The 15,012-nt window shown below is 32.0% G+C and overlaps 1 protein-coding gene across 1 annotated transcript; it reads left to right on the forward strand.

The window, feature by feature from the left end:
- Positions 1-5,628: 5,628 nt before the first annotated feature.
- On the forward strand, positions 5,629-10,152 carry LOC140882480 (uncharacterized). Its single transcript, XM_073288518.1, has 8 exons — positions 5,629-6,291; positions 7,675-7,822; positions 7,926-8,076; positions 8,160-8,285; positions 8,382-8,462; positions 8,630-8,822; positions 8,892-9,156; positions 9,528-10,152. The coding sequence occupies exons 1-8, from the start codon at positions 6,094-6,096 to the stop codon at positions 9,791-9,793; spliced, it is 1,428 nt and encodes a 475-aa protein (XP_073144619.1). The 5' UTR covers positions 5,629-6,093; the 3' UTR covers positions 9,794-10,152.
- The last annotated feature ends 4,860 nt before the right edge of the window (positions 10,153-15,012 follow it).

Consider the following 15,012-nt stretch of genomic DNA (forward strand, 5'->3'; position numbering starts at 1 on the left):
AAGAATCTTGTGTCGAGCTCTAGACTGGTTAAGGCCGGATTTAGAATAGTGTTTGAAGCTGGAAAAGTTGTAATCATGAAAAATGGACAGTTTCTAGGAAAAGGTTATATAGAAAAAGGACTGTTCAAGATGAATGTAATGACTGTACTTCGCGAGTTTGAAAATAATAAAGTTAAAACTTTGAATTATTTGGTTGAATGTTCTAATTTATGGCATACTAGATTAGGACATGTAAACTTCAACACTTTGAGAAAACTCAGAAAATTAAATCTTATTCCAATAAATAAGATTGATTCAAACTACAAATGTGAAGTGTGTGTTGAAGCTAAATTAACCAAAGTACCTTTTCACAAAGTGGAAAGAAGTACAATACCTCTAGAACTAATTCACACTGACATTCGTGATTTAAAGTTTGTTCAAACTAGAAGTGGAAAAAAATACTTTATTACATTCATTGATGATTGCACTAGATTTTGTTACGTGTTTCTGTTGAGAAGCAAAAATGAAGCTCTAGAAGTTTTTAAAACTTATAAAAATGAAGTTGAAAATCAACTTGGAAAACGAATCAAGAAAATTCGTAGTGATAGATGAGGTGAATATGTTGCTCCGTTTGAAGAATTTTGCAATGCATCTGGCATTATTCATCAAACAACTGCTCCTTATTCACCACAATCTAATGGTGTTGCGGAAAGAAAAAATCGTACTCTGAAAGAAATGATGAATGTCATGCTAATAAGTTCTGGACTACCACAAAACTTGTGGGGGGAAGCAATACTTTCGGCAAATCATATTCTTAACAAAATTCCACATAAAAAGAAGAATGAAACTCCTTACGAATTGTGGAAAGGACATAAGCCCTCATATAAATAATTGAAAGTGTGGGGGTGTTTGGAGAAAGTAGAAATACCAAAGCCAAAACAAGTGAAGATTGGACCTAAGACTGTAGATTGCATCTTCATTGGATATGCAAACAACAGTAGTGCATATAGATTCCTAGTGCACAAGTCAGTGATTCCTGATATACATTAAAATACCATTATTGAATCAAGAAATGCTGCATTTTTTGAGAACGTCTTTCCTGGTAAAGAAGGAAAAGAAAAGAGCTCTTTCAAAAGAGTTCATGAATCCACTAATGAGGAAACTCGTGAAAGTGAAGAACCAAGGCGTAGTAAGAGAGCTAAGATAGCTAAAACATTTGGTCCTGATTTTCTTAGTTATGCTATAGAAAATGATCCAAGGACTTTAAGTGAAGCGCTATCTAGTCCTGATGCTCCACTTTGGAATGAGGCCATAAAAAGTGAAATAGATTCCATCATGCAAAATCATACTTGGAAATTAGTAGATCTCCCACCGGGAAGCAAACCTTTATGATGCAAATGGATCTTAAAAAGGAAATACAAAGCTGATGGAACAGTGGAAAAATACAAAGCAAGGTTAGTGGCCAAAGGATTTAGACAAAAAGAAGGGTTGGATTTCTTTGACACATATTCACCTGTTACGAGAATAACATCTATTCGAGTACTTATAGCAATTGCTGCTTTAAATAATCTCGAAATTCATCAAATGGATGTAAAAACGGCCTTTTTAAATGGTGAGTTAGAAGAAGAAATATATATGACACAACCTGAAGGATTCATTGCTCCCGGTCAAGAAAAAAAAGTGTGTCGACTCATTAAATCATTGTATGGACTAAAACAAGCTTCTAAACAATGACAGGAAAAATTGACAAAACAATTATGTCAAATGGATTTAAGATTAATGAGTGTGATAAATGTGTTTATGTAAAATGCACACATGACTCGTATGTAATTGTCTGTCTATATGTAGACGACATGCTCATAATGGGTAGTAATCATGATATCATCATGAAAACTAAGAAAATGTTGACAAAACATTTTGATATGAAAGATATGAGAAAAACAAACGTAATCTTAGGAATTAATATTGAAAAAACATCTGATGGAATTACCCTAACACAATCTCATTATATTGAGAAAGTACTTAGGAAATTCAATGTGTATGATATTACGCCTGTAAGATCACCCGTAGATTTAAATTTACATTTATCTAAAAATCGTGGTGAACCCGTATCTCAACAGCAATATGCAAGGATTATTGGGAGTCTAATGTATATTACAAATTGTACTCGTCCTGATATTGCATACTCAATAAATAAATTGAGTAGATTTACAAGTAATCCTAGTCATGATCATTGGAAAGCGTTAGAAAGAGTATTTAAATACTTAAAGTATTCAATGGACTATGAATTATATTATGGAACATATCCTTCTGTAATTGAAGGATATTGTGATGCAAATTGGATTTCAGACACAAAATACTCAAAGTCCACAAGTGGATATGTGTTCACCATCGGTGGAGGAGCTGTGCCATGAAAATCATCTAAACAAACGTTTATAGCTCGTTCAACTATGGAATCTGAATTCATAGCTCTAGATAAAGCGGGAGAAGAAGCGTAATGGCTTCATAATTTCCTAGAAGATATTCCGTGTTGGACGAAACCAGTGCCAGCAATAATGATACATTGCGATAGTCAGTCGGCTATAGGTAGGGCACAAAGTAGTATGTATAATGGTAAGTCAAGACACATATGTCGAAGACATAATACCATTCGGCAGTTGATCTCAAATGGTGTTATCGCAGTTGATTATGTCAAATCAAAAGATAACTTAGCGGATCCATTGACAAAAGATTTAGGGAGAGATCAAGTAAACTGCTTATCAAGAGGAATGTGATTAAAACCTACAAAATTAAAGAATATTCATAGCGGAAACCCAACCTTGTAGATTGGAGATCCCAAGATCTTGGTTCAATGGGAAAATCAAGTTATGAATGTTCGCTTGCACTTAGAAATTCATTCTATTCTCATTCCTAAGATAAAAGTGCAACCTGTGCAAGTAGTGAGGATAAGTTTTAACAAACTTTTAATGATTCCTATATTTCTTTAAAAAATAGGGTATGACAGGATACTCATATAATAGGAGGTCATCTATTTAAGTGTGAAGACGGGCCGCTTCAATGAAACACTTAAGAATCCAAGATGTTGTCCAGGGCCAAAACGGACAAAACCATGAGAACAAATAAAGTGTGAGAAAAATTATTGTGTGAATACTATTGTCTTGGTTTACATCAACGGATGAATAGTTCAAAATATCACGTTCACTAAGTAGCCTAGTAAATCCGATAGTATTTCACTAAGGAAGGTTCAAAGCCGCAAGCTACCTCTCCCCATGCAATAATTTTTCGGAAAGAAACTCTCTTTTATCATATGAATACATATTCGCATAAAATCACATTCATGTGGGGGATTGTTGGAAATAATGGATGGTAAATAAGACGGTGAATTGGGCTTTCATGCTCATTATCCCACATTGGTAAAATATGGGAATGGATGACACAATATAATGCCCAAGTTTAGACAATGGGTTGGGGTCCCAAGGGGTACTCATGTTTGTTAAAGGGAGCGAACCTAGACTACGCTAGGTTCGAACCATAAGCCACGCGTGCCGCCGCCGTCCGTCCGATCGGCCGGCCGGCTCGGACCAGGCGTGGGCGTGGCTTTGGCACATATTTAAGTTTTTGGATAAATAAACAATTTATTTATTTTGTTTTATTTTATTCCGAAAATTAATTATTAATCCGAAGAGTTGTGTCTCTTGGATCTGAATGTGCGCGTCCCTTCGAGCCGAACCAGTGCGTCTTACCAACTGAACATGCGCGCCTTTCGGTCTGAACCAGTGCATCCCCTCGGCCGAGTGTGAATCCAACTGATGCATCCGTCCGCATGCAACTGTCCAACGTCTATAAATAGACCACCTCACTTGCATTCATTCTCACCTATTCACTCATTCATTTCTTCTCTTGTCTTGCATAGAGAGTTCTGATCTCTCTCATTTCTCTTGCTTAAAGAGTTTCTTAAAACACTTTGTGTTCGAAGTTCTTTGAGTTTGTAGTGTTACTACTCAAAGTTGTCAGCGTTCTATCTTGGGAGACATTTTGCGCTAAACCCGTAAACACATAGGTGGGGCAAATCTATCTTAAAGGTAGAGAGTTAAACTCTCGGCTCGCTGCTGTTGTGCCATTGATTGCGTACTGAGGTTGTTCGTCATATACTTGATAACAATTTTTTCATGAGACAGATCAACTTTACTAATATTTGTGATAATAAATAATATTTTTCTTATATGAAAATATAAGTTATCAAAATAAAATACATGTCTCACACAATTGTCCCGTGAAACTGCCTCACGAAATTTTTTGTATAATATTTTTTCTTAAGATGATCCGGAGTTTGATTATATTTTACAAACTTGATCTTGATAGTTTCACAGTCTCATTAGCAGTTTTTGCATTTTTAAAATTAAATGTAATAAGCCAAAGATCTCTTGCTCCAATACCAAAGAGTGAGACCCCGGACTTGAGGTCTATTATTCGATTCTCACAAATGTGAGTTGTTAAATATGATTTTTCCTCGATCCATTTGTATAATAAAAAATAAAATAAAGTAAGCTTGATTTATAACAATATAATGAAATCCCAAAAATAAATGACAAAAACAAGAAAAAGAAAAATGTGACAGTAACCTGTAACCTACTCTGTTTTTTAAACTATTATGAAATATAAAATCCAGCATCTTAAAAAAAAAACAACAGATATATTATTCTTATCTTCAATTTTCCTACCTCAAAATTTAAGGTCTCATCTCAAGCCAAACACAAATTATGAGCCCGTTTGGATTTGATAGATAATTTTTTAAAAAAGACTTTTTTAAGCTATAATTTTTGGCTTCTGAAAAAACTCTAATTTTGACTTAAAAAAGCACTTTTTTAAACACTTATTTGATCATCCAAACACCTTATTAGCTGAAAACGCACTTTTTTTTAATTTTTAAAAAATATTTTTTTGACCTAACTTTTGAAACCAAAGGAGACCTATAATGAAACTAGCATCTGACATCAAATATGAGTTTTTATGAATTACAATTAAATTGAAATATTTATGAAACAGGAAAAAAAATTGACCTTAAATATTACTTTGCAAACAGAGACTAAAAGTAGTTTAAAAAAAATAGATTTTTGTGTGACTATCTTATTTTCAAGAAATCGACCTTAGTGTAATAGAAAATTTGGTATATATAATTGAATGGAAGAAATACTATTTTTTACAAGTTGAATCGGAGTCGAATATCTATATATTAAAATTGATCTTGACATAAGTTCATTAGTATTTTTTATATTTTTAAAATTAAATATGGTAAGCCAAAGATCTCTTAGCTCAATGACTAAAAAACGAGACCCTAAGATCGATAAGGTATCGGGTTCAATTCTAATCAATGTGGTGTATCTAAAAAATTAAATTAAATATAATAACGGTCGAATAAAATCTAAAAAATAATTGAGAAAAAAGAAAAATATACCAAAAAATCACCGACAAAAAGAGAAAAAAATATGACAGTAATATTTTTTTTCATGGATGGGAATATTTTGTGTGTTTTTGAAAATTTAATTTAATGTTTATCTAAAAAAAATAATTTAATTTAATTTCTATGTTTTTAAAAATAAAATATAGTAACAACGGTCTAATGAAAAATCCCCAAATAATTCACAAAAACGGAAACAAATAAAGACCGTCGGGTTTCGCAATCTGGATTTGAATTGCAGTCGGCAATCGAATTCTTCCAAATTCCATCTCCACTCTACTCTCTCTCTCTCGCCGTGAAGGCTTTTCTCCGAGCAAGGCCGCACTTCTCTTCCTCTTCTGCCCTTTTTCAGAGACGCGAGATTGTAGAGGGAGAGTTTCATGGTGTGTGAAGAGGAGGAGGGAGTCGTTCGAGAATCAGGAGAAGGGAGAATTTGAGTTTATTTCTCATTTCTGTTCAAAAGAGTTGTCTTTGAGCCTTGGACAGTGAAGATAGGCCCGACTTTTTTGTAAAAAAAAAAATTCCTTTTTTTTTGTTTTTCCGGGTCTGGAGACTTAGGGTTTTTTAAAATTTGAATTGGTATGTTTGTCTGTGCTTGTGAATAATTCCTTCTGGGTTTTGTGAAAAAAGGGTTTGGATTTGATTGATAATCTAGGATGGATGGGAGGAGAATAACAGCAACTCCGCGCCCATGTTGTGGGCGGCGAGTGGTGGCAAAGAAGCGGCCCCGAGGTGGGTTTGACGGGCTAGTTAACAGCGTGAGGAAGCTGCAGAGAAGGGAGATTTCATCAAAGCGTGATCGTGGTTTCAGTATGAGTGATGCTCAAGAGCGGTTCCGCCACATTCGCTTGCAGGTTCATTTGATTTTGTTTATTTTTTGTTGGTTTTTACCTTTTTCTTTTGGGTTTAAATTATTTCAGCTTATATTGTTCTTATGGACGATGTGAAATTTCTGATTTGTGTTTGAATGTTGTAGTATGGGAAAAATTGGTTTCGTGTGGTTAATTAGGTTTCTTTAGGTTATTTTATATGACGAATTAACTTAGATCTGTACGATAAAGATAGATGGCTGATATATTTTAATTCTTGGCATAGTGAATAAGATGCAGTTTACACACGAATCATTTGGATTCACGTTGCTGAGTCTTAAAGCAAAATTTATCCTCCAATTTTTAGCTTAAAAAGCAAAATTAATCGAGAAAGTGCTGTTTCTTGATGATCCATGGATATAGAGAGAGATCTTAGAGTATCATTTACGTTTTAGGAAGTAAAAACGATCTTGTCGGCATTTGCCAACTGGCATTTGGAATGTTCCTCGAATTTTCCAGGGTTTAAACATTTTCTGGAAAGTATTTTCTGGTAATAAATTTTTTGGAGCTCAGGTTTAACAAAACATGGGCTTTTTATTTTAAATGCTTTTCATCAAGCTTTTGGAGCGCGATTATAGTAGATTGAGTAGCTATAATTTGAATGAGTAAAGACAAACCCTCCGATAGGGATCCAAGTCTCCGCTACCTATTTCCTTGCTTTTTTGTTACCTTCCAGCAGTTGTTTTAGATGCATCCGTTGCTAATTGATGTTTAATGGAACTAGAAGAGTTGCTAGTCATTCCGTAATGTGGTTGATATATGGTGTTAGTTTTTCTTGCTTTGCCTAGATCCCAATATTTATTACTTTGAAGGATTCAGAATTTAGGATCAACCAGGACAATTGTACTCAAAGAAACACCACCCTAACCCTTACTGTCTTCTTGCTACCACTCCATCAACAGCTCTGCACCCAGTTCATCTATATACGTGCAGCAATGTAGTGATACCTATCGTACTCTCCCTGCCACTCCTGTTTTGGGCCAAACTACCTACCCACTCACTTCTCCAACTATATCCACCACAAGAATCTTCCTAACTTAAAAGATGCAACTTGGATGAATATGATTTTATTTTGCTGTGGTATTGAACGGCTCTAAAGTTTTGATTTGTAGAATGTCATCTCAAAGGGGCCAGAGGTGTATTGATGATGGAAATCTGAATGATAGGTAGTCCGCTCGAAAGAAGGCAGTGCATCTGCCTAGTGATTGGACAATTACTGATATCTTAGTATATTTTAAGAATCTATGTTAATGCTCTACCTCTGTAGCTTGGTATAATAGGGCTGCTAGATTAAATTAAGGCAGCTACTTGTTACTATATTCTCATTGCGAATTTATGATGGCTTATCGAGTATATTATTTGTTTCAGGAAGAATATGATACTCATGATCCCAAGGGATACTGTTCCCTTATGTTGCCATTTCTGAAAAAGAGATCAAAAATTATTGAAATAGTTGCTGCTCGTGATATTGTGTTTGCTCTTGCCCAATCTGGTGTGTGTGCAGCATTTAGTCGAGGTGCGGCAATCTTTAATATAAATGATACATAGTCGTATGGATTTTTTTTTTCCTTTTTATTTTATCGGAATCAATGCTAATGGACATTTCCTGATGGATGCAGAGACCAACCAGAGGATATGCTTTCTCAATGTCAGTCCAGATGAGGTTATTCGGAGCTTGTTCTACAACAAGAATAATGATTCTCTGATCACTGTTTCAGTCTATGCTTCTGATAATTTTAGTTCCTTAAAATGCAGAACCACGAGGATTGAGTATGGAATTCCTTTACCATTTACCAACATGATTTCTGTTCATCCTTGTACTGTTTCTCACTTAGGGATCTGGCATCTTTCAGATACATACGAAGGGGTAAACCTGATGCTGGTTTTCCTCTATTTGAGTCTGAATCGTTGAAGTGGCCTGGTTTTGTGGAATTTGATGATGTCAATGGAAAGGTTCTTACCTATTCTGCACAAGATAGGTGAGTATTCAATAATCTCTGTGTGGTAATCTTCTAAGGTGTCTCCTTAAATTTCAATAGTCAGTGCTGCTTTGCTAATATCTATTTTGTTTTCAGTATATACAAGGTGTTTGACTTGAAAAACTATACAATGTTGTACTCCATTTCTGATGAAAATGTTCAAGAGATTAAGATCAGGTATCGTTTTCACTGTGCTAAAATGTCTGTCTAGCACAAGGTCAGGAAAATCTTCTTTGGACTTAAAAAGTGTTGCAGCTGTTTTTTTCATTCTGATTGCATTTATGTCGGATTGTTAATGTATGATTTATTTTTTTCTAAGACTTCTTCCTTACTTTGGAAAACAGCCCAGGAATCATGCTATTGATATTTACAAAAACTAGTGGTGGTGTTCCTTTAAAGATTCTATCAATAGAGGACGGAACTGTTCTCAAGTCTTTCAACCATCTTCTTCATAGAAACAAGAAGGTGGATTTCATCGAACAGTTCAACGAGAAGCTCCTTGTCAAGCAAGAGAACGAGAACCTTCAGATTCTTGATGTAAGTTAATTAGGCATAATCTAGACATGATGTTCTTATCCCCATAAGTTTGACGACTTCTCTTTTCAGGTCCGTAATTCCGAGTTAACAGAAGTTAGCAGAACTGAATTCATGACACCGTCTGCGTTTATATTTCTATATGAGAACCAATTGTTCCTGACGTTCAGAAATAGAACCGTGGCTGTTTGGAACTTCAGAGGAGAGCTCGTGACATCGTTTGAGGATCACTTATTATCGCATCCTGATTGCAATACCAATAATATATATATCACCAGCGATCAAGACCTCATCATTTCATACTGCAATTCGGATGAGCCAGTATCTGATGGAAATGGTATGCGACGGAGAAAAGTGATATTATTTTGAATTTAAATCATTGAGTTTAATTTGTTTGATCTCATTTGGAAGGAGAAACTGTTTTAGTTTTTGAAAAAAAAAACAACATATTAGTAAAAGGTAGGTTCTTTAAAATAAGTGATTTGTATTGCCTTTTATGTTTTTGGAGAGTCGAAAATTAGAAACCAGGAAATGTGCCTTTCAGGGTTTTACTTCCACTTTTGTTGAAAATTTTAAAAGGTTTATTTTTATTTGACTACTATGTTCGTGTATATTTTAATGATTTCAAAATGTGAATCTCCCAGAGCCGAGCATATAATGTTTAGTTCTTGATAGTGACCAGATGTCTGTCTCATTCTTTCAATGCAGCCGGGTCGATCAATATCAGTAACATCTTGACGGGGAAGTGCCTAGCGAAAATAAAGGCGAGCAACAGTGTTCCTGCAAATGAATGCAACTGCAGTGCAAATTGCCGTGGAAGAAACTGCAACTCCAGAAAGCGTGTCCAAACTTCCAGAATCAGAAGCGCTGTTGCAGAAGCACTTGAAGACATCACGGCTCTTTTCTACGATGAAGATCGTAACGAGATATACACCGGAAATAGGCTCGGCCTGGTTCACGTGTGGTCTAACTAAAGGCAGCTAATTTGTCCGGTTACCACGCGACCACCACTCACCACCATATCATCATTTCTGGAAATGTATCATTATATACTCCTTCCTACCCTGGTTTTCGGTCTACTGTTTTATCTACAATGATTGTTGGCTTCTAGTTTGTTATAACCCCACCCCCCCCCCCCCCCCACCCCCCACAAAGGGGCAATAGTAGAGTTCGTACAACTCGTTGCTAGATTCATCCTCTGTCGATTTGAACTTGTGGGTTGTTTGCCCTGATTCAGATTTAATGTCATTTTTCTGTTGTAGATGTGCTTTTGTAACGAGGCTCTCAATTGAGCTTGCTGCAGTGCTGCGTGTTTTTGGTTCAATACATGTGGGAATATAGCCTTCATTTTTTTGGTTAAACTAGAAAATTGCAGTGCGTTGCACGTAACAACTTTATTTGATTGAGACCGATGTTATAAAATTTTGAATGTTTAAGTTTATTAAAATCAAGTGTTATATTTTTTATGGGCAAGTTCAAACTTCAGTCACTATGATTCAATATATAATTAGCTACTGAAGCGGGAATATTGCATCTTCAACTTTATTTTTTGTGATATTTTTCGATTTTCGTTTGATGTTTTTCTCGTAGTGATATTATATGTTTATACTTTGAGTTTGACTTATTTTTTAACTAACAACTTTAAAACAATAACATATGATATATATTTATTGATAAACGTAATTTATATATATATATATTTGCTAAAAAAATGTAGGATCGAAATATTTGTGTTTTTTTAAAAGCTATAATTTGTAGTAATTGTGCAATTCAAATCTTTTAAATCGTACAGCAGTTCAAATAAACACATGTTTCAATTGTTCAACCCCAGGAGGACAATTATTGCACCCAAAAAAATCATCTTATCAATAATTGTAGTTTCAATCAATGTGAATTGAAATAATAACTTTGACTCTGATATTAATTGTATAACCGAATATGTTTCGCTTTACCAAAAATTATAGTTTATGGTAACAATACGATTCAAATATTTTAAACAATACAAAATCTCAAGCGTCATGTTTCGATTGCTCTCATAGACTATTATTGCACCCCAACATAAACAATTTATGTTAAATGGTAGTTTTAATTATTAAGTAAAAAACAGTAATTTCTTTCAGAAAAATGATTTTTTGATTTATTAACTTGTCCAAATTTGATTTTTAGTGCATTGAATTGTCAAATTTGGTTTTGGTGCACACAACTAGCAAACCAACTTAATTTTGTCAGCGTAACACCAAAAAGTCATAGCTTCACAATTAAATCTATGGACACCATAGTAAAGACATGGCACAACACGGGACGAATGAATGAGAAAAAAAAAAGAATCAAAAATGCAAAAACTTAAAATTAATTTCAATTATATTAAATTAGAATTGAAAAACATAGGGGAAAAAAATTTAAAACACCAATAATAATAATAATAAGCAAATAAGGGAGAGAAAATAAAAGAAGCATCAAGATGACTGACAATAATGAAAAAAAAATATCATGATTTTTAACACTAACATTTCAAATGTCTTACGTATAATTTTTCAGCTTATTAAATAAATTTATTTGCTTGGCTTCGATGATCAAATTTAAATATAAATTGAATAATAATTAAGTATAAAAAATAATCAATATCCTAAAAAAATTATAGATATAAAAAATAATATTTTTATAATTTAAACTCTGTGTGTTATAGCATTAACAAATTCATACCAAGAAGATTTAATTCAATTATACAATTAATTATTTAATTAATGATATATATACATATTTGTTTCATAAGTTAATCAAACTTTTGTTTTAAAATTTAACATATTAATATGTGGTAAATATTATTTTCAAAAATCAAATTCATATAATATGCAACAGTCAATCCAAATTTTTATTTATACTTTTATTTGTTCAAATCTTGTAATATTTTGTTCAGAAAACTCTCAGAGTATTTAGCTTTGGTGGGATTGGTGACATTATTTTAAACTATCTTTTTTTATTTCTATTCGAGATTATAAGTCATAGAAATAAATGATGTTTTTCTATTGTATCGCTAATAATATAGTTTCTAGTCTAGATATATTATATTTATATTTCTCGAACATCTAATCAAGTATATGGAGAAAATAATTATATGTCGTCTAACCCCATTATCTATGGTTTTTCAACCATTAATTTATACGACAATGTTTTGATAAGACTCAAATATGTTTTCTGCTTAATTTCTTCAATAACAAATCAAACGAGTTGTTTTAAATTTGATATACATATAAAGTACATGTTGTTGTATAAGCCATAAAAAACATTTATATATGGAGTGCGATAATTTTTTGCAATAAAAATTTGAACATACAAAAAAAAATGTGAAGAATTTTTTTTATTTTAAAGGATGAACAAACATATTTTAAACAAGTTAAAAACTTTTATAATCAATAATTTCAAAAATTTAAGTAACTTAGATATAAGAATAATTTATCTGTCATAAAAATCGATTTGAGTTTAGTGTGTTTTTTTACTTTTTGTCACGCAAATTTTTACGATTTCATAAGTATTAACATTAACTGATTCTATTAGTTAAACATTATATTGTAGAACAAACATCAAAATGAAACTTAATTATAATCATACTCTTTATGTCTCACTTATTTAGACCACATTAATTTTTATCTGTCTCGATTATACATTCTAGTTTTCATGTTAAATATCATATTTCCTACTCTTTTACCAATTTATCCATATTAAATTAAATTCATATTATTAACTACTTTTATAATTATTTTATTTTATTTTATTAAAATTTCATTAAATAAAGGCAAAATGATAAATTAATTTACAAAATTTACTTTTCCAAACACTTTCTTAATATATATGTGAAAATACAAACAAACCTAAATAAGTGAGATGAAAGAAGTATATTTTTTTACCTTGGAGAAGAAAATATTTATGTTATTGATTACATTTTTAGTTCTTACTTTTAGTCCTTAAAATTTTCAAAAATTTTACACAATTAGTCATCACCATTAGTTTTATAATATTTCTTCTGAAAAACTGAAACAACAGAAAGTCTAGCTAGATTATCAAATACCAAAAAATAAATGAATGATTGAATAATGGAGAGGAATATATTTCCTATATAAGTGAAATAAAACCTCGAATTATGACATAATTTCACTTGCCTTGAATCAGATGGTGAAATTTATTGGTTCGATTAAATTTTTTTTCTTAAAATTTTAATAATCAAAATATTATGTTAAAAATTTTAGTAAACTAAAAATATAACTATAACGATAACGATAAAGTTGAAACAAGTCCAAAAAATTAATATTTTTTAAAAAAATTATAGACCAAAAATTAAGGTAGATTTCAATTAATAATCTTTCACTTGCCTTGAATCAGATTGTAAGATTTAATGTTTAGATTTAATTTTTTGTTTTCCTTAAAGTTTAATAATCAAAATATTACGTTAAAAAGTATAGTAAACTAAAAATATAACTATAATAATAAAGTTGAAATAATTTCAAAAATTAATAATATTTTTAAATTTATAGACCAAAAATTAAGGTAGCTTTCAATTAACAATTTTTTTAGTTTAGGACATGAATTAAATTTAAAAATTAATCTACCTTGAATAAATAAATGAACAAAATTAATTATTTTTGACTAATCTATAAAATGACATGAAAAACCTTCAAAAACCTTAGAAATGACAAAAAATATTAATTATTAAATGAAATAATGAGGCTAAATAAATTTAAATTCCAACAATGCAATTAACTAAGCTCGACATATATAGGAAATACGCGTAGGAATTGTTTTACGGCAGCCAAGGAGAACTATGCAATTACGGATTTAACCTCAAAAGCAAAGAAAGAGGATATGAAAATTAAGATAAAGTGAGGTGAAAATGTAAATTTACAATGAAAAGCGAACCTATATATATATATATATATATGAAAATTTTCAGCTGCCCAACCAATGCTACCCTACTCGTCCCCGACAAACCCGGTACCGTGTTTTAGTGATACAAAAAATTAAAAAAAAACTACTAAAAGAGTTTTAGTGATCAGGGACGAGGTGGACATAAATGGTTGGACAACTGAAAATTATATATATATATAGATTATATTTTGCCGCTCCTTACAAGTTATATCCTCTAATATAATCACTAGTTTTATTTAAAAGATATTAAATTTCCAAATATCTTATTATAGCATAAATAAGGAGTGTTTGTGGAAAAAAATATAATTTTGTAAAAGTGATTCAATTTATGAATTTATGAAAAGTCAAGAAAAATCAGAAGTGATTAGTATTTGGAAACAAAAATAAAAAAAATGATAATAAAAAATGAGTAATCTTTGATAAATAAGTGATTCTAGTCAAGTTATTATTAAAATATATTTTTGGAATAATTAAAATTATCATATGAATAGTTTCGGATCACTTAAATTAAGTAGAATGTCAAGATCGAATTGCTACTGCTGTTGAATAGACAAGTAGTGAGTTACTACTGTCCTGAAGCTGATTCGGTAGGGCAGTAACTACTAGCTGCTAGTGAGTTCAGTAGTGTGAGCCCTTGAACTCTCCTTTCTCCTGAATTTTGAATGTCGACCAACAATTATACTTATGCGGAGAAAGGTCAACTAGGTGATTGGAATGCATTAGTTGATTCAACTATCTGTGAATGTGTGAAATAGTAAATAACACAGTAGATTATTTCTGGATGTTCGAAGACTCAACTGCTTCTACGTCACCCCTTCTTCTTGTTCTGCCAAAAGGTACTACTAAAAGACTTTGAGTATTATAACCCTTGCAACACCCCACCTGGGCCACCTCAGCTAGGACTTTCTCTAGTACCTACAACTGAGACTCCTAGATTCAACAAATCAGTTCTCGACTAATCTTACAAGAGTGTTTTGATCAGTTCACTCAACTGACTAGTTTAAAGAGTTTGTACAACTCAACACATAACACAAAGTGATCCTAAGAGATCTGATATATCTTGATGTGTGTGCTAGTATTCTTCGGCTTCTGTAATGATGTTTTATTATAAGCGTTCTCTTCTTGAATGTATGTAACAACTGAAAGTGTTCAGTTGTTCTTTGTAAGTGGTGTGAGTTCTTATAAGCCGATCCCTTCTTATGTATGTTGTGGTCTCTATTTATATGTACAAAATAACAGTCATCTTGATTCAAATATATCCGTTGATAAAATA

Source organism: Henckelia pumila, chromosome 2 (genome assembly GCF_033568475.1).
Source record: "Henckelia pumila isolate YLH828 chromosome 2, ASM3356847v2, whole genome shotgun sequence".
In the NCBI taxonomy this organism is placed as follows: Eukaryota; Viridiplantae; Streptophyta; class Magnoliopsida; order Lamiales; family Gesneriaceae; genus Henckelia; species Henckelia pumila.

What these genes read in the sequence shown, in the direction of transcription:
- LOC140882480 (XM_073288518.1), top strand. Translation starts at nt 6,094, where the DNA reads ATGGATGGGAGGAGAATAACAGCAACTCCGCGCCCATGTTGTGGGCGG. An exon ending in TCCGCCACATTCGCTTGCAG is followed by an intron (nt 6,292 to 7,674) that starts GTTCATTTGATT and finishes TATTTGTTTCAG; the next exon opens with GAAGAATATGATACTCATGA. An exon ending in GTGTGCAGCATTTAGTCGAG is followed by an intron (nt 7,823 to 7,925) that starts GTGCGGCAATCT and finishes TGATGGATGCAG; the next exon opens with AGACCAACCAGAGGATATGC.